General features: G+C 41.6%; 2 protein-coding genes across 3 annotated transcripts in view; one reads left to right on the forward strand and one right to left on the reverse strand.

Moving 5' to 3' along the window:
* Window positions 1–5,307, forward strand: part of LOC122888799 (Down syndrome cell adhesion molecule-like protein 1 homolog) — a 54,362-nt gene extending 49,055 nt beyond the window's left edge. For both annotated transcript variants that reach the window (XM_044223664.1, XM_044223665.1), the window contains exons 30-33: window positions 78–230; window positions 467–667; window positions 1,321–1,632; window positions 2,308–5,307. In XM_044223664.1, coding sequence (XP_044079599.1) covers window positions 78–230; window positions 467–667; window positions 1,321–1,632; window positions 2,308–2,741 — 1,100 coding nt within the window. In that variant the 3' untranslated portion in view covers window positions 2,742–5,307. The remainder of the gene's footprint in view (window positions 1–77; window positions 231–466; window positions 668–1,320; window positions 1,633–2,307) is intronic.
* Window positions 5,308–8,964: 3,657 nt separating this feature from the next.
* arhgap35b (Rho GTPase activating protein 35b) lies at window positions 8,965–19,906 on the reverse strand. Its single transcript, XM_044223667.1, has 7 exons — window positions 19,053–19,906; window positions 13,363–17,275; window positions 12,854–12,995; window positions 12,384–12,461; window positions 12,064–12,195; window positions 11,736–11,841; window positions 8,965–11,603 (listed from the first exon to the last, which is right to left on the reverse strand). The coding sequence occupies exons 2-7, from the start codon at window positions 17,080–17,082 to the stop codon at window positions 11,192–11,194; spliced, it is 4,590 nt and encodes a 1,529-aa protein (XP_044079602.1). The 5' UTR covers window positions 17,083–17,275; window positions 19,053–19,906; the 3' UTR covers window positions 8,965–11,191.
* Window positions 19,907–20,336: the final 430 nt, after the last annotated feature.

The following is a 20,336-nucleotide window of genomic DNA, read 5'->3' on the forward strand; positions in this document are numbered from 1 at the left end:
ATTAGATAATTAACTATTTCTTTTGTATAGAAATAGAAATCTTTATGTAACTGTTTCTCATCTCTTGTCTGCAACAGGGGAGGACAAGGCAGCGGTGCCAGTGACAGACACTGAGTTCAGCCAATCAGTGAATCCGCAGAACTTCTGTACAGGCGTGTCTCTGCACCACCAAGCCCTTATCCAGAATTCAGGGCCTTTGATTGACATGTCGGACATCCGCCCAGGCACGAGTGAGTTTTTTTTTTCTTTTCAAATAAAGATTTGTGACAAAACATGAAATAGGTTGAGCAAGCAAATCCAAGCAAAAGCTTTGATCTCTTATTGAATTGCACGTCCACTTACATCCACTTCAGTCGTGAAGATGATGAGAGTGTAAAGACAGTATTTAGTCTTCTTGACAATCAATATATGGATGCACAGTCTTTGTACTACCAAGCTGTTCTCTGATCACTGTGACCTCCCTCAGACCCCGTGTCCAGGAAGAGTATAAAATCAGCCCACAGCTCCAGGAACAGATATTCCAGTCAGTGGACACTGAGCCGACCGAGTCAGAGCCAGTCGACAGCCTCGGCACGAACTCTGACCTCAGACTGGCGGACGATGGGCTCTCATGGCATCACCGCCACTGAGAGTGACAGCTACAGCGCCAGCCTCTCGCAAGACACAGGTGGGTCAGTCCCAGCCAGTACCACTGACACAATGATGCCCCTACTCTTATGTACTACTAATGCTTTTATGTCATTCTCATTTTTTATGCCAAGAAGAAGTTCTTTTATGAAAAAAATGAAAAGTCTTTAGTTTTTTCATCAAATTTAAGCCCAATCTAAAGGCATAGTATATAACAGTATATACACCATAACATGCATCCTCAAATTACCAAATTAAAGAATGGAGAAAAAATATTCCATCTTTAACCTCCACACCTTAACTAACACTGCCTTCCCAAATTTCTTGACTTCTTACTGACAATACTACTATTATAAGTAATACCAGTAACACTATTACAAAGCAACAAGGTACTGTTAAATAAAAAGTGAATGAAACGAGCAGATAACAAAGGACTACGTAACAATAGCATTGTGAGATTATAAATTTACAAAAAATTGTAATTTGCCCACTCACCAAAATTCAGAAACCATATTGACCTCCCAACCAACAGCTTTCTCTATAACAACTGCTAAAACTTTCTGTAAATTTTTCTCTGAAACAATATACATTTTCAGCGACACCAGAAGTCTGTGTTTCTTATCAGACGCAGCACAGCTTTTGCATTCTGAAAAAGCAGCAACTAAGGAAATTATTTATTATTTGTTTTTCCAGATAAGGGTCGCAACAGCATGGTGTCAACAGAGAGTGCCTCCTCCACTTATGAGGAGCTGGCCAGGGCCTACGAGCACGCCAAGCTGGAGGAGCACCTGCAGCATGCCAAGTTCACCATTACAGAGTGTTTCATCTCCGACAGCTCATCTGACCAAATGACCACAGGTACCAATGACCCGGCAGACAGCATGACCTCACTCAGCACGCCGTCTGAACCAGGCATCTGCCGCTTCACTGCCTCACCACCCAAACCGCAGGACTATGACCGCGGTAAAAATGTGGCTGTGCCCATTCCCCACCGCGCCAACAAAAGTAAGTAGACCACAGATTCTTGCTTCTTCTACCTTTTCATTATAACCCAGTGCTACCCTGACACACAAAACTGAGAGGAAAGTAAAGCCAGAGACTGCCAAAACAAAAGTAGGAATTTTATTTACAGTGACTTAAAATGGGAATTTAGTAAAGGGCACCAAAATGGCACAACACCAATGCTGGAATAGAAGCCAAAGAGATTTCACCAAACAAAAACAAATACTTGGTGGGGATAAACTGGACTCTGTGGGTGTGGGGATGCGCCAAAGACAATAACTTCAGCAGCTAAATAGGTAAATGCAATTTAAGGCCAGGGAATGACACTTACCATTAATGATGCACACTAAATCAAACATAATTTAATCCCATTAAATAATTACCTTTAGACAGTTGGCTAGGACAACTGAAGCTACACAAGGAAGCTTGTTTCTTGGCTGATATGTCTAAGTGATCCCTCCAAGGCTTAGTTTCTGGTCACACACATGAAAAATCTAATCAAAACCACCAAGTTGTGTGTTATACTGTAGGAAGAAAAGCACAGGAAATATTTATTTATATGCATTTGGAAATAATTTATTTAAGCAGTTGGAATGACACAAAAACCTTTTTTAATTCAAAATGTTCTTCCCTAATTCTTCTTCTTCTCTTACCTCTTCATCTTACCACCTCTCTCAGGTGAATTCTGCAACCTACCCCTCTACATGAAGACAGACCCATTCTTCCGCAAACAAGGGGAGCTGCATGACCCGTGCCCAGCTGTGCCACCGCGGGAAGCCTCAATCCGCAGCCTGGCGCAACGGGCGTATCACACCCAAGGCCGTCACAAGACTCTAGACCCTGCCAAGCAGCAGGCCCTGACGCTGGGCCATTCTGGGCTGGGCAGCTTGGGTGCGAGCTCGGGCACTGCCACCTTGCCCCAAAGGACTCTCACCATGCCCAGCTCCAACACTGCAGCAACAGCTTCCACTTCCAGCACGAGCAGCAACCCCACCAACAGTAACAAGGTGGGGGGTTCCAGAGACTCGCTGCTAGAAAGCAGCTCCTCTGCATTGGGGAGACTGCAGAAACAGAATGTGGGGGCCTACTCCAAGTCATACACGCTGGTGTAGTCTACTCTCTTGCACAGACTTGCATTGCTGTCCCACTCCTCAGCCAGCTCCACTCTGGCACTCTTCAGTCTGGGGAAGAAAGGGCATGCAACCATCTTTCTTTAAACCCAACTAATGGTGAACTGCCCAGCTTTCTGTTTAATTTTCCTCGGGGTAGGTGTTCTCCCAGACAGAGACCCAGCTAACCCTACTTTTCATGTTCACCTGGGACTCTACAAAAGAATTACTAACTCCAACTAACAGTTCCAGCCGGCTGGTGCTCAGCTCCACTCAGTTCTCGTGGGAGTTGCACAGCAAAAAAAACGGGAAGCGATTCTGTGGTCATTTGGAAATATTGACTATAATTGAGGAGCTAAAAGCTCTGTGTTTATGATGATGAAGACTACGATAGCCAGTATGAAGCTGTGTGGCCATCCTGTCTCTCATACGCACACACATGCTGTCCTCCATAGTTTGAGTATTATTGTCAATTTTCAGGACTTCCAGTTAAGTTCCCCTATTCTTACTGTATCTTTCACCCTCTATGTGTCTCTTAAAGTCCCAAATAGCTATTGGCAGATTTTCTCTTAATGGTGATTCCAAAAGAAATTATTCAGGTTCACTTCCAAGAAGAATAACATTTCTATCACATTAATGTTCTCCACACATCTCTCTCCAGCTAAACAGTGTCTAACTTTTCAATCAAATCATGACAACCCAAATGAACCAGCTATAATTTCTCACATTACAAATAGAGAATATTTGGTATTATAAAGAATTTACATATATATTTCTATGTAGGTATATTATTGACATTTAAGTGAAATTATGACAAAGTATAAATTGTATGTACTACAATAGTGTAGTAGTATATACAGCAATTTAATGTTAATGTCAAATTTAAGAATGAGACAATCGCTCAATCATGAAATTTAAAAAAGAGAAATTTAAAAAAAGGTTGGACTAAAGAAATAAAAAGTTTAGTATATATACGGGATGTTCTGTATGTTTCAGTATGTAGACAGACTAAGAGAAGAGTGTTTCGCTCCTGTATGGACAGAGAGTGGCCCTTTCCAAGCCCCATGTTGAGATGGGAAAAGCAAGATATGCTACTTAGTTTTAGTTTCCGGTCCTGAAGAGGCAGGCTGGCTGGGTGAACAGATAATAACCTCCCTGGTTTGCTTTGCTGAGTGTGTTCTGTGGAAACAATCATGGCAGAAAGACTTCTGTAGTATTATTTAAGTCTGCTCATGAGGATGTAGGCTCTTTGACTCTAATAAGCCTGAGTGGCTGGTTAATATAATAACAGTCAGGAACCAAATCAGTTTTACAGAGGATCCACAAATAAGTTTTTTGTGTTGGGAGGAGAGATACAATAACCCATCCTACCAACCTCTCAGCCAGCCTTGGTGTCACTCCGCCGACCTTTGCTCTTTAAAAAAATGGATAACTAGCTGAAGGAATCCCAGTCATGATGTGAATGAAGTAAAATTATATAATGTTGAGCGATGTTGTATGTCAGGGAGTTCAGTTTTGAAAATTATATAATGTTCACTCAATTGATATCTTTGTTGTTGCCCTGTCTGAAGTACTGTATATGTTCCACTTTCTTTATCTCCACACCCCTCCATTTTGCGCTAATGTACATTCACACCAGAACCTACTGGAATGTCTTTTTGAAGCATCTCCATGATAGTGTTTTGTGGTTTATATTTATTTTTCCATTTGCTTTGTTTGTTTGTTTGTTTGTTTAGGGGAGGGGGTATCTGATGGTCTGCTGATTTTGATTTATAATATTCATTTTAATTTGTTTGGGGTTTGTCAAAATGTTGGTTCCAGGGGCCAAACAGTACTAAGGTATGTGGCCTGTGGCAAAACCAGTTCAGCCAAGTGAAATCAGGGACTCGTAGCTCTTTTGGTCACACAAACTACTGTTGTGTATATACTGGACCGGAGTCGGTCAGTAAACCTGAAGCATTCAGACTCCCGTCCTTTTCCCCCCGTTCAGATAAATTAAAGTAAAATTTCACAACCATAAACATACTAGATCCATCATCTCTACCTTTTATCAGTGTTGTTTATAGATTAAGTCTTGTACATAAAACACAGTTTTGTATGAAGAGCTATTTTCGTCAGAATAAATCAGGGGACACATCAGGGTTGAATGCCCCAATTTCAAAATTGAAATAGTATCAAAAATAAAATATTTTACTTCTGAAATGGGCAAAAAAACATTTTTCTTTCCCTTTATGTTTTTGATACTAATTTGTTGAATTTTTATTCTTTTTTAAAGGTCTTTTGATGTTGTCATTTGTCCTATTTACTTTTTTATTATCATTATTTTGTATTTTGTTCATCCTCAAAAAATCATTGCATGCTTGCTAAAAGGGAAAAATTGAAGGAAAAAATTTATGAAAAGCAAAAACAAAAAAAAAACAAAAAAATGTTGAGGGTATCCCAAACATTTGTTTGAGTTGCTTGTTATAGCAATTGCTTGTGTTCAAAAGTACATTTTCTATGAAAAGAAAGCAAAAACTAAAAAGTTCATTCTAACACCTTGTGCAATAAAGCTATCTTTCATACGTCACGGCTTCTGTCATTCTCAACAGGTTTGTTTACGCATCATCTAAAAATGTTTGAACTGACATTCATATTGAATTAACACATAAACAGCCAGCATGAAACGCATCATTGGACCAACCTGTGATGGGCTGACATTACACTAAAACCAAAACTAAGTCTAAATGTAAACATAGAGTGTAAAAATATAAAATATTTGGTGTTGATACTCAGCTAATAATATTGAAATAAAATATAAACATAGTATGAAAATGCAAATATTTATCCAGTGTGAAATTGGCCAAACCATTATGAAAATGAGATATGAGAATCTAATGAAAGCATACTCTATGTGAATTTAACAATACATAGATAACTTAAAGGGGTACTCCAGCCATTTAGTGTTCTACTTCCAAAAAGTTTGAGGGCGTATGAGAAACAGATTTTAAAGAGAATGGTCAAGATTAAAGCAGCAGAGGCAGATATATCCTGACTTGCAGTCCCTAGTCAAGCCCCAAAACAATTCAATTCAATTCTGTTCAATTTTATTTATATAGCGCCAATTCATAACAGAAGTTATCTCATTGCACTTTTCCTATAGAGCAGGTCTAGACCATACTCTTTATAATATTATTTACAGAGACCCAACAAATCCCACCATGAGCAAGTATTTGGCGACAGTGGCAAGGAAGCGGCCATCCGCCGCTGCTGTGTTAGGTTTTGAGAGAGAGAGAGAGGTTTTGAGAGAGAGAGGGGAGGGGTTTGAGGGAGGGGAGGTGGGGGAGAGGGAGGCACAATGCAAAGACCATGTAGAATTTTTTTTTTTAAATAGTAGAATAGTAATTGTAGTGTTAATATTTATAAATTAGTAATAATAGGAATGACAGCTATAGGAAAAATAATGTCAGCATCAGTAACAGAGCCAATAACAACAACTGCAGTAGCAGTTGTCGAGCAGGAACATGGGGGCAGCAGGTGGGCCACAACCACAGATCCAGACTCTGCAGCTCCGGAGGCAGAAATACCTGCTGAAAGCGACAGAAGGAGAGAGGAGAGAAACGAGAAAGCACAAAACTACGTGAGAGAGAAGATGTTGAGTTAGTAACATGCAGTAATGTGATAAAAATACATACAGATGGAGACTCTAGGAACCACAAGTAACCATGCATCCTGGGAGAGCAGTGTTCTAGTCGGACACACTGGATCCAGTTTGTAATGCAGGCTTTTTTTGAAGTCTCTAGCCAAAACTAATATAACCATGATGACATCATCAGGGTTATTGCCTCAGACTTGACAAAACTCCTCCAGAGCCACAGAAGTCAAGATAACAAGTCATTATTACAACTGTTTGTTATAATGCAGCATAATCCTCATGACAAGTAAACTGAACTTGATGTGTAAAATTGATGGAGTACCCCTTTAACAGTAACTACGTCTACAAATGGCCATACACACTGTAGGTACAGAATAATGTGTTTTTACTGTATGTAAGGTCATCAAGTGTAAATGTGCAAGTAAAAAAAGGTTAATGCTTTAGATTACAGCCCGAAATGCACAGCGTAATACTTCCCAGTTTACAGTGTAATTTGGTGTACCTGTAGAGTGCGTACCGATACATATACATAGGTACAAGGGAACAAGATGTGAAGCAATCTGGGAACTTGGAGAATTTATACTGTAGGTATTTTTTTATTAGAGGGTACCTATTTTGTTATTAAAGGGTACACAGTATGAACCACTGAGCAACAAAGCTGGACATTTGGGAGAAGATGGGGTAATGAGTTATGTAGCACTTTATGAATCTGCTGTAATTTATTTCAAAATTACCATATACTACTTACCAACACTGGAGGGGACGATAACAAAGAGAGGATAGGAAAACTACATAGTTCCTTTTTTTTAGGTTTGGGGAACTTACCATATTACTATCTATGTTTTTACTTTAAAACTAACAGATGGAAAGAGTATCATTAGGAACATACTGTAGGCCTGTAGCCTGTATTTTACTGTTTATGTTGTGAAGTAGGCGTAGGTAAGTAACAATATAATAATAAAACTTTATTTATAGAGCACTTATCAAAACAAAGTATAAAGTGCTTCACAACAAGAGACATAAAATACCACAGTGAATGATGAAATATAAAGAAATAAAATACATAAAATAAACAAAAGCAATAAAATAAACAGCCAGTTCAAGTAAAATCAGGATATGCTTTCAGATAAAAATGTGCTTTGAGAAGAGACTTAAACGAAGACACTGACTCAGAAACCTAATTTCTAGTAGGTAGTACAGGTTTACGTTACAATTTCAACATCCAAAACTGAGCATACCTCATTGTAGGTGAGACTGAGTGGTTCAGGTGTAATATTGTTACATGCTGTTCAATACTGAACAGCATATAAGAAATTCAGGATAGCAAATTCAAGTCAGTGATGGACTATATGCTTTTTTACTCTTGTGATTGCTTAATGTGACAATATCAATGAAAAGACCAATAAGCTACATTTACAGATGTGCTATTTTATGTGTGAAAACATGCAGAAAATATGTCTAGACTGGTAAAAAGTAGCACAGCGTGTGTCAACATATAGGTAGTGAGCACAGATAAGTAAAGCATCTAGACAGCGAAGGGCAGCAGATCTGCTTATGTGTTAGACTTTGAGGTAACGGTGATGGTGGAGATGGAAGATGCACCATAGTTGCTCATCGTCCTTCACTCACCACCATACCTGTGGTGTAAATTGTCTAAGGTTTGTGGCACCAGATTTCTGTTTGACCTCAGTGATGCATCTGAACATAGAGCAGACATCAGACAGCTTGTGAGAATAAACCCAATAAACCCAGAGTTGAATCTGAAATCTGAAATCTGAAATTCCTGTCCCAGAGGAAAAGTACCTTACTTAGCCACATAACTTTGTAATCAAATGACACATGATAATCCTCAGTGTGTAATGAGATGTGACACAAAGACGCCAACTTCTTCTTAGCGCTACAGCTATGCAGCCACAAGATGGTGACCTAACATTATAATGTCTGACCCCTCCGCACAGGTTAACAGATACTGTGACAAAAGTATTCTGCCAGAAGAGTGCAGTCGCTCATGATGGATATGCTGTGAATAATTGATGTTTTTCAGAGTCACCTGCACCAGTGCCTAAATACTACAGCTTCTAGTTACTACAGCAGAGGTCTTTCTGTATGGAATGTGAGTTGTCTATGTGTGTGTTTATTAGAAGTTAATAAGTGTGCTTTATACAGATTTAGCTTAAGCCTGATTATCTTTGGGGAGCAGCAGCCATATATTCATGCCTTGTTGTGTTTGTTTATCATTTGTCAATCCACCCTCCACTATTCCACAGTGAAAAATGTGGATAATAATAGCCTGTCTAATATTTTGTCAGATGACGGCGGGGTGAAATGGGTCTTTTCAAAAAACTGTCATGGGCCTTCCCCTCGATTTTTACATAAAAGTGAAAATTGTAACCAACAAAATTATATGCTTGATATTTCTGATTGCCTGGGCCCCATTGTTGTGACAGTATTAATCTAACTGCTATTGTGCAGCTTTGTAAATTATTTTTATACTGGAGGTTCACAAATTGTGACATTAATGGATGGAGGTAGCTCTCAAATTGTAAAAGGCTCAATGAAAGACACCAACACATGCACCACAAGAAAGCTGAGGACAATTTTACAAGATTTAATTTATTAACTATTATACAGTTCACATAAGGCCTTCATCTTCAAACACTAGTCTCAGTCAGACAAATTCCATGGTTTGCTCTTGGTGCACAGTATATAGACTTTCATGTTTCAGTTATTTCTCTTCAGTATTTGTTTTGTTCTCATACTAATTTCATGTTTTAAAACAGAAGAGGCTTTCATCCTTCTCCCTTGGTGTTTTTTTAAATCATGCACTAAACTTAAGTGGCCTTGAACCATTCACAAAAATTGTAAAAATGGACTTTCGATCATTGAAACACACACTAGAAATGTTTTCTACCATTGACTAAAGGGTGATGTTCCCCAACATACAAATAAACAACCATTATAGAGTAGTATGCACTCACTTTTTGCTCATTAAAGCTGTGTCAGAAGTCAAGTGATGCAATAGGATTATATACTCCCAGGAATTGTGTTATAGTGGGACAATTGACTTGGTTGGTTCTGTGCCAGTCTTAATGTTACAGCTTACAGCTCTGAGCACTTTGAGAAGAGCCCTCAGTTTAGTCTGATGAACACATAAAATGACTGACTTCGATCAGCATTGCGATTCCACAAGTACCAATAAGTGATGATCCCAAATACTACTACGACCAATGATCTAACTAGTCTGGTCATTTTTGCAACCAAGAACCATAACAGAGCCACAATCATCCAGTCTGGGGGTCCATTTTTACTTGTCCCCATTGGAAAGACAGTGCTTCCTCTCATACGTTTAATGGTTAAAACTAATTCACTAGAGCAGGTAAACGGCCGGTGGTCCTTTCTGAATGTGTCCCATCCACAAATATGTAACTTCTACCGGTCATTGTATTGTATAGCAGGACTAGCAGTAACAGTGCGTTGAGAATACTAAACCTTCTGAGTTAAAGGTCCTTAATATTAGATGAATACAAAGAGCTTGGTTTGATAGACAGCCACAGCAACACATCCAGCAACCTATCATGTTTCAAGCGTTTGGTTTCCATGGACACCAGATGGCAATGTAGAGTTGTGTTGGTATGGTATGACTAAGTTACACATTCAATAATGACAAAATTTCTCCTTCACTTCACTGATGGCAGGCAAAGTCTTCTCTGATATTATAATGGTCTTATTAAACCAAACTTCCCTAAACATCCACTCTGAACAACCAACAACTAGAAAAAGGACAAACTCTAAAAGAAAACTATTTTTCACATGGCTGGATGAATGAGGAATATGAGTAGATTCAGATTTCCCATCAACCTAAAATGGGACCTCTGGATCAACTGAAAGAATGCAAGTTTTTACAAAAGCATCTTGTTTCACAAGCCTGCACACTTAACCAGCTAAAACAAACAATATGGACAATTAATTAATGTGGCATTTCTTCAAATTTAACACTACACTATCAAAAAGTGCTTCAGACAAGTTTGTGGATACAAAAACAAGTTTGATGTAAACAAAGTTTGATCTGCCAGAGCTCTGTAGAGACAATGGGTATGGCTGTTTGAGCTGTGAAATTAAAAACACACATGAAAACAGTATGTAAAGAAAAAAAACCCTTTTAAGGGGAAAAACAACAGTGATCATTAAAGTGCATCCCTGGATGTATAATCCCTCCCTTCCCTTCCCTTCCCTTCCTTTCCCTCCCCTCCCCATGCTGATTCCTCAAGTAGAGCTGATGAGAGAAACCCCAAAGGCAGACAGAGAATCTCTGCTATATGGAGCAAACTGCTGCCCAAAGGACCTACAGAGGAACAGTCTAAAAATCCAGTGGCAGTACTTTCATGAGAAAAAAAAAATCAAACAAACAGTTTTACACAGATAAAAACATGGTGGCCACAAATCAATTCTTCCAGCTTGGCATGGAGGTTTCTATTTCTTGGTAACATAGGATAAGTGGTGGCTGTTGACAGAAGAGAGGCTTGCTGTGACAGCGACCTCTGTCCTCCACTTCTGACCTGTTGTCAAATTCCAGGCAATCAAGGGCTCAGAGGGCAGAGGAAGAGTCACTGATAATGGTAGCCTGCCCTGATGCGCACGAGTATGGATACAAGTGGCAGGTTAGGGAAGTTTCTCAGTCACTTCCTATTACTTTTCTTCATAACCTATGTTGTCTATGATCAAAAATGTAGTGTGCGTTTTTTTTTTTTTTTTAGTTTTTTTTGTGTGAGTTGGTGATAAGGTCCAGCATCATCATGGGCACACGTGGTTTCACTGTCTTTTACAGTGTCTCTTGTTCGGCAGGGGAATGGTGGGAGTGGGGGTGTTGGTGGAGGGAAGGGAGCAGAGACTGCAGGGGAGACTGGGGGGTGGTGGGTGGGGACTGCTGCAGGGGGCTGAAGTGTGTGGTGGTGTGGGGAGGAGAGGAGCGGTAACAAGAGTAGGCAGAGCTCCCGCTGAGGGTGGTGGTGGGTGAGGCAGGGAGGCCTGCTAGGCCGGTGGGGGAGTCGAGGAGGGGCTGGTTGTAAAAGAAGAATGCACACTGGTGGATGAAGGTCTCGATGATTGTCTGGTAGGTTCGTGTGGCAGTCAGGGCATCCATAGTGGTGAAGTCTGGCCTCATGAGGGTGGGCCAGAAACAGATGGACAAGTTTTCACTGGTCATCAAGTTCAACCTGTTCAGCTGGCTCACCCTGGGGAAAACACACAAATAGACACCATTTTATGCAATCACATCATATGGTGCAGAAAAAAAGAGATGGGTGTCTACCACAGAAGACCAACAAATCCATGAAAGTGATTTTAATAGTAGACAGGGAACTTACTTGTGTAAGTGGCTCACTACATATTTGAAGACATCATAATTCTCCCTGGGGAACCTCCTCAGGACATCCTTCATGGTATATAACCTCTGTTCTCTGTCATTGATTTCTGCACACACAGAGAGAAGTTACCATTAAAACTCATCGCACACAGTAATTTCAAACTAAAATGTCTCTTTACACTACCATGAACATTATTCTTGTCAATACTAAAACACCTAAAACAGAGCAAAGCAGGTCTGCCAAAACCTTCCCTACCCTCTTCCCTCCTAAAGAAATAATCTTTTCATGTTCTAGTAAAGACCCTCCCAGCCCAGCAGTGTTTGCTTACTGAAAGCATCCAATAGGTCCACCTGCAGAGCACAAGGCACCAGGGGTTCAGGCAGCTCAGAGAAGAAGCTTTTGAGGCCTCCAGCCACAGTGTTTATGGAGAAGTCTTTCTCCACTAGGTCTAATCCGTGGTCTACACAAGGAGAAAGAGAGAGTTAAAGGGATCACAGAAAATAAGCCCATCAGTGGTAGCTGTCATCAGGACCGAACAATCAGTTGCATGTCACTTTCCTTTGGTAACTCTCTGTTTATGTTTTGATTAGACAGCCACATAATTACATGCCAAACAGCTGGTTCAAACATGTCTGATGAGCAACTCACCCTGTTCAAACTGCCTCTGCATGCTTTCCATCTCTGACTTGTTGCCGCTTACGCGGTACAAACCCTCTGTATTCAGGCCTGAGGAAAAAAAGAGCGCAGCAGAGAAAAGGAGAAGACGTGGGGGGGGCACAGTGGGAAACAAGCAAAGCACAAACATTTCATTAGCCCCATTGCAAACAGACATGACAATACAGATGCTTGCAGTTTCTAGAGGAGTACTTAACTGAATTAACCCTTGTATTTCACATGCTATTGTGGTCATGAGCAGGTGTACTGGTTTAGGAGATCTAGAATAAGCATGTTTAGGTGACTAATCAAAAACATTAATTTCATAAAAGATGTTTACCTTTAGTGAAGAATAAAAACTGAAATGACCATTTTCAGTATTTCTCAGAATAAAACTTTAAATCCGATTTTGCATACATCACATGCACCGCAGCATAGCATCGTTGAAAGACAAAACAACTTACCTGTTGTCTCAATGAAGCGGACACACTTCTCGATGAAGAGTGGGATAGGTCTGTCTGGGGATACCACACTCACTAGGGGGACGCCAAAGTAATTGCTCTCCGGGGGCTTGGGAATAGCTGGACGGGGCTTTGGTCTTGTTTTCTGTGAAGGAAGAAAGACCAAACAGGGATAATTATGCTGATACTAAGTGGCACTCATTGGATTCAAAATGTGTTGTTCCCTATCAGCAGCAAAGGAGTTTCTAACATTCAGCCACAAGCTTAATGTCTAGGTCCTGCCCAAGAAATTACCACAATTTAAATATGCTTATTCAGCAGTGACCTGAATATTATATTATATATATATACTGCGATAGCACTATTATACCTGTAGAAATGACTAGTTTTTCATAAGGGCAATATCTAAGAAAACAGTTAGAAAACAAGACGATGTATGAGATTATGGACAAGTAAATGAAAATGAACTACTTTTTCTGGATTAAAACAGAAAAAGGTGGTATAATACACACCTTGGCTGTTCGTCGCAGGCTCTTCAGAATGTTTCTCTTTTTTGGGTCCTCACTCTCCTCATTAACAAGACTTTCGCCTTTCAGCGTCCCAAAGTCATCTTCCTTGGACTTTGGAAGAGCTCCCATCTCATCATCGCTGCCTATGAAGCTTGTGCGAAAGCTGCTGAACTTGCCAAGACGCTTGGAGCGGTCACGGTAAAGACGAGGCTTCACCCCCGCTGCTGAGAACTTTCTCCTTCGCTCCAGAGAGCTGCTGTCTGCTTCGCTGTCTGAGCCATTTCCATTGGAGTGCATCCTGTTGGAGTTGCGGATGGTGATGATTTTGCCTTGTGTGCTGTCATGTGGCACTGAGTAGATGATCTCTTCATTGCTAGGGCGGGGTTTTGAGACAGCGTCAATGGGTTCGGCATAGTCTGAGGGATCGTAGCCCACATCCCCACCAGGAACCCAGGTAACAGCAGAGGGTAGAGAGCGACGATGACCTAGTGTATCAATGTATGGGTTACGGCTCACCTTCCGGAAGTCAAAAGTGACACCCGGTTTAACTCTCACTTGGGGGGGTACTTTGTTGTTGAGTTTGTTCTCAAAGTCTCTGATATCAGATATGACAGAAATGTCACTGGAATCTAAGTCAGGCAGGTTGAAGCCCCCACTATGAGAAGTGAGTGTGCCATCATAGTATGGTGGCGAGGGCTCTACATCATCCTCTGAATCCAAGAACATGGTGACAGGACTGGGAGAGCTGCAGCGCGGAGAGTACACATTTTCATTGGTGCATGCTTCAGCAACATTATCGTACATGTGTGTGGCCTCCACAATGTTGCGTTTCTCTACCACCTCCATCAGAAAAGAATGGAACATTTCTATCCTGTGCAGGCCTCCTACCACGCCTCCGGATCCACAAACTACACTATTGAAACGACCCTCAATCTCATGGGCTAGCTCCTCCCCCTGGATCAGCTGCTCACAGGCATAGTCGCTGTCAGTGAGCTCTGCCTGGCTATCTCCCACTGCCAACAGCTGAACTGGGATGATGTCCTGAACCTCACACAAGAAGGCACACAGGGTCTCCAGGGAGGCTTTCCGGGAGACCGAGTACACAGCAATGTAGCCGTGTACTAGCCTGCTCTTCCGCAAAGTGAAGGAGGCGTGGTATGAGAGCAGAGAGAGCTCTATAGCCAGCTTGTGTCCACCAACTGTCTGCTCCAGCAATACAGAGGTGCCACTATTGGACATGGGCCTGCAGTGCTGATGCATTAGGAAAGGGGACAGGAGCTGCTCAATGTCATAGGAGTCTCCACACATTAAGCACATGACAATGCGAAGGTCTGCCTCTGGGGCTGGCTGATGAGGAGAGTCTCGGAGACCTGGAGGCTCAGGGACGAGGGGTGGGGAGCTGCTACTAAAGGATGTGCTCCTCCTAATATCCAGAAGGCCCCTCAGCACCTGGTTGATTTGAGTCTCATTGACATTATGGCCATAACCCACACCAGGGGAGGCAGGGTCTAAAAAGCTACACTGCAGTCTCCTTGCAACCTGCTGTCCCTGTGTTATTAGGTTTAAGGCAGTTTCTCCACCTATATCCACATATGATCCTACGCCTCTTTTAGTGACTAAAAGCAGTGATGTTGGCAGCTGTGCTAGCTGGCTATCCCTTCGACCTAGAGTTGATTCCCTAAGTCGCTCAAGGCTTTCCACCACATAGGAGAGGGACTCTTTTGAATTATACAGACAAAGACATCCGTGAGGGGTGAAGGTGGGGGTGTGGAAGGAATTTACTGGCAGGCGTACATTTCCCTCAATAGGCCGCAGTGTCAGTTCATACATCTTCCCGTCTAACACATACCAGTCATCATTTGTGCAGAGAGCCCTAATCTCATTGGCAAATTCTCTGGCCAGTCCATCCTTCCCTAGTATGACAAGGTTAATTCTGTCAGCCTTGGTGTCCCCAAAATGAGCTTTCACATCCAAAAAGGGGTAACACGTGGGGAAACGTGAAGCTAAGAGTTGTTCAATCTTAGAGTCTCCGCAGTGAGGACTGCTGGGACAGGTCTCCTTGGTAGGGTGATAGACAAAGTGGATATGCTTCAATACCAGAGCATCTCTTTCAGCTGGAAGCTTTTGTAGTGCCTTGAACCTTTGTTCCTCCCCCAAAACCTCCTGAATTGCCCCCATCTTCTCCTTACTTGGCTTGGCATCCACCTCAAGCTCATAAAAAAGCTCAGAGTACTCCAGTAAGAGCTCCTGGAAGTCTTCTTTAGCGCGGTCAATCATCTCCTTCTGATGGCGGTTATACAGGTCCAAGTACTCTGGCTCCTCAAGCCACTGGTAGAACTCTTCATTCATGATAAAGCTGCGGGCCTCCTCCCAAGGTTTACCAGGTGTGACAAAGGGAGAGGAAGCCAACTTCTGTTTAAACTCCAGCCTCATCTCTGCCCGTCTGCACTCATTACGCAGATGTTCCAGGTGGGCATTGAATAGTTCCTCTGCTTCAGAAGTCTCCAGTAGGTCTGAAGGGATTCGTTCATCTTCCATGTTATCAATGTGAGAAGTATCCTCCCATGGTGAGTCCTCCAGAACAACAAACCAGTGGGCAAAGTGCTGTTTGGACTCTAGGACCTTCTGTACCCCAGACCAGCTCAGTTGATCTATCTCATCCAGGTCAGGCACCAAAGAACTAAGTGCTAAAGGAAGAGTGCTTAAGTATATTTTGCGACGCCTCTCAATATGTTCCTGCTTCAGACGGTAGACATGCTGTTGAAAAAGCTTCTTGCATTTAGCCGTTCCCTCCAAGAAGACATATTCTTTGTACTCTGGGGAGGTGTTCATGCGTCGACTGGTGTTTAACCAAGTTTCATTATGATTCTTTACTATACGGTTGATTAGCCATTCATAGCGATCCTTGGCAGAAGCTATCTGCTGACTCTGGAGCTTTAGGGCTTCAAAGTAAAGAATGATCTTGGGCTTGCCCCTGCTCTTATCGATAAGTTGAACCAAAGTGAGGAAGGCAAGGTCCACATTTATATTTGAGCGTGCAGATGTCTCAACTACTGGTAAATTCTTTTTTGTGATAGCAAAGGTATGTGCATCTTTGATGTAGCGTTCAACTCCTTCATCACATTTGGTGAGGACCAGCACAATGGGCTTCTTAGTCTTGCTAAGCTGACCATATAGGTTTGTGACAAATTTCAGCTGGTCATCAAAGTTGCGGTTCATGCCCCGGCTGACATCAACACAAAGCAGAAAGCCATCAACCTGCAACTTTCCCTCTGGCATTTGTTTTTGCTCAAAATCTTGCTCCAGGCCCAGCTGATCTGTACAGAAATACATGAGCTTCTCTGCTGAAGCCAACTTGGTTGCGGCTGCCCGTTTGATGTAGGGCTGCATAGCAGTGCTACGGTGTGGCTGAAATGTCTGGTCATCAATGAATTCAGTTTGCTCCACAACATGCATCCTGCACTCAGGCCCCTCCTCCAGAACCCGTGATACCTCCCCCCAAAACAGAAAGTGATCATTATTAACCACTCGACCCCCAAAGTCACTGGTGCTCAACACTGATGTGTGGTCCAGGTAGAAGTCATCAGCACTAGGCCGCACATACCTATTACACAAGCAGGACTTGCCAACCCCACATTGCCCCTTCTCTTTCTCTGTTCCTGACAAACCCACCACAATGAGGTTGTAAATGGGCGATCGGGCATCTTGCTTTTTCGCCATCATAGTCTGCTGACGCTCATCCTGCCATTAACAGGCACTGTATAAAGAAGTTCACTTGAATGTTTGTCCATTAAAGTTGTTGATCCACAGAGGAGCTCAGATTTCACTTTCTTCTGCTGGGCTTCGATTTTAATAAATAGCAGTGCAGTGATATGAGCAGAGGGTTCTTTCATTCATTCCTTATATGAATCAGATCCTGTCAAAAGAACAAAAAACAACAAACACATCAGACAAACTGGGCAAACAACAAAAATACATTTTGAATTAAAAGGGGAAAAAAGACAATTTGGAAAACCACCAATGGGGCAAATTTCAGACCCTTAACCCTAGGACATATTAGGCAGCTATGATATGAAATAAAATCATTGTTAAAAATGCTACTTTATGTGGTAAAGGACTTGTGTTATTGACAGCATTTGTGCTAACAAAATGTTCAACATATCCTTTGCAAATGTCCGATAACTTGAATAAGGCCTTTTTGTATTTCTATCCTTCTTAATAACAGGACCAGCAATGCCAACCAGTCACATTATGTCCTGAAAGGGGCCATAGATTTTAGTTGTACAAGTAATGGCCAAAATAAAGTAACCATAATTTCAAATTTCACTGAATTGTCAGGCAGATTTACTCTCCATTCTAGGGCTTCAACTATTATTCTCATTGTAGAATTAATCTGCTGATTATTTTCTCAAATAACTTGTGAAAAAAATATGTCAAAAAAGTCTTTGAAAATGCACATCACATTTTCCCTGAGCCCAAGGTGACGTCTTAAAATTGCTTATTCTGTCTGACCAACAGTACAAAAAAGTCCAAGGTATTCTATTTACTTTCATAGAAAACGACGAAAACCAGCAAATATTCACATGTGAGAAGCTGGACCATTTCTGGCATTTTTGCTTAAATATTACTTCACTTTAAATATTACTTTGATTATCAAAATTGTTGCAGATGAATCTTACATCAATCAACTAATTTCAGCTCTGGTCCACTCATCTCAAGACAAATTCCTATTATATCAAACCAGGATCAAAATTATTAATTAAACCTATGAGAAAACATGTTGGGAGTGGTGCTCTTTAAAGGACAATGTCAGCTGATCAGTGAGTGGAGTGACAAGCATGAAAATGACTATGTTGTAGGCACCTCAGTTTTTCAACCTAAATGAACCAGCAGCTATCAGCCTGATCTCCAAAGACAAAAAAATTAATGAATGAAGAACTTATTAACAACAATCTATGCCAAAAGACACTGAACTTGCTCACCCTGTTAAGACACTTAATGTTAACACTTCCATTATTACAGCATTGAGTAATGCCTCTATTATTATAGCACTGATGCAATGCTGATACAATAGTCGGCTCATAATTTCAATAAAAAGGGTAAATGACCAGCTGCAGAATTTCCCTTATGTGTAATATGATTCACTGGAGTCAAACATCATGACAAAAAGAGAAACTATAGGCTTGAAAGGAACAACCTGTCACATGAAGTGACCACGCATTAGAAACAAACAGCTCTGGCAGGGTCAAAAGCAACCATGGGCAGTCCACACCGCTCAGCTGTGTGTCAGTCCTCTGAGCTAGGCCTGATCGCCAAATTAACAGACAAGTTTTTTGCAGATAAATAACAACCAAACTGCCCTGTCTAGCAAAACAGTTTACTAAAGAGCACCTTCGAGCTATTTCTTTACATAACCCACTTAACTTAGATAAGATTTTGTAACGTTATATGTTTTGCAAAGGATTAACAGTTAACATGGGCTTTAGGGTGCACAGAGAGGGGCTGACCACGCCAGGCCTGCTGTCTCTACATAATGAAAATTCAGAGCCGAAATCTGGGATAGCCTACCTTCTCCACACCCACAGACATTGTTTAAAGCGAATTTATTTACCCAGCTATCTAGGTTGTAGCAGTCGACAGCTCCACTAGGAAATAGCCCATAAAGACGAGGAAAGAGCATGTTGGGTACATACCATCGCATTTCTCCCTTTCTCCTCTTGCATCTGTCAGGCCAGCGCTTGCCGCAGCCCTCGCCGCCTGATGTGCATAAGCATAAAGCCGCAGAATACACTGTGGGTCGTCTCAATTCACAGATGATACTGATAATGCTATGTTACAAGTTGTGCGATGAGGTAATTTGATTTAAATACCCATTGCCCATGCCTGGATTCTCTCGATTAGCGTCACTGTTTTCGTTGCAATTAAACACGGGGAAGGAAGAAATAAATACCCCAAATGATAGAACAATCCAGTTTCATTCTTGCAAGGGGCTTTCCTCTGGAGAATTCAGGCGTATAAAAACCTGCTTAGCCGTCTTCTTCTCGGTTCACCACGTTGCTTGCTTTTTCAATAATTATTCTGTCCATTGTTGTGCCCACATAATGCTGGGCCGGGTCGCGCACACGAGACAACGGTGACTTTGTTGCAATCGCCGTGGTGATTCGTCTGAAATATGCTTCTACTGCAACATAAATTGTTCATGTCCTGATCAATTTATGAGCAGATTGCGTGTGTGAAGGTGGTATTTCTGCCAGCTTTCCGATAATGGCGGCGGCCCTCCTCCCCGGACCTGGTTCTCCTCTTCTTTTCTTTGGGAAAAGGGAGCTGTAGAGACCGAAGCAGCGGAGAGAGGGACTCACCCAGCGGCGCCCTCACACAACTGCAGCAGGTCGGTTCTCTGCTGCTAGCTCACCACTACACTGCCTATGCGGGGCTCGTTACTCCAAAGTAATCGATTTCTCGGTCCATATTTCAAAAGTATTGCCACAGTTTTTGTACCATACTCGCCCGAGTGCAGCCACTCGTTACTGAGATACATTATTTTCCGTTACACCATATTAAACCATGCGGTTGTATCCTTTCTCACGACCTTTGATAAAACGTCGAGAAGTCTTCATATTAGCTAACGTTACTGCGCCTTCTGTGAATAGCATAACCAACGGCTAAACCAACAGATGTCCGTCGTTCCTGTCAGCTTTTTTATTTTGGTACAGAAACCTCTAGTTAGCTGGATTTGAAACGTTCACCCAGAGAAAGTGTAGGTTTCAGCAACACAAACTCTGATTTCTTAGGGTTAAAGTATATTTTTACGTGACTTGAACTTTTCCATGTACATCCATATAACGTTATATGCTATACATACTGGCTATTTTTCAGTAACTAGTTAGCTAGTATATGATTTTATCTTATACTAATGTTACTGTACTGCATAAAGTAAATTAAATGATTTAATTGTTGGAAAAGATGACATTTAACTT

This window comes from Siniperca chuatsi, linkage group LG14 (assembly GCF_020085105.1).
Source record: "Siniperca chuatsi isolate FFG_IHB_CAS linkage group LG14, ASM2008510v1, whole genome shotgun sequence".
In the NCBI taxonomy this organism is placed as follows: domain Eukaryota; kingdom Metazoa; phylum Chordata; class Actinopteri; order Centrarchiformes; family Sinipercidae; genus Siniperca; species Siniperca chuatsi.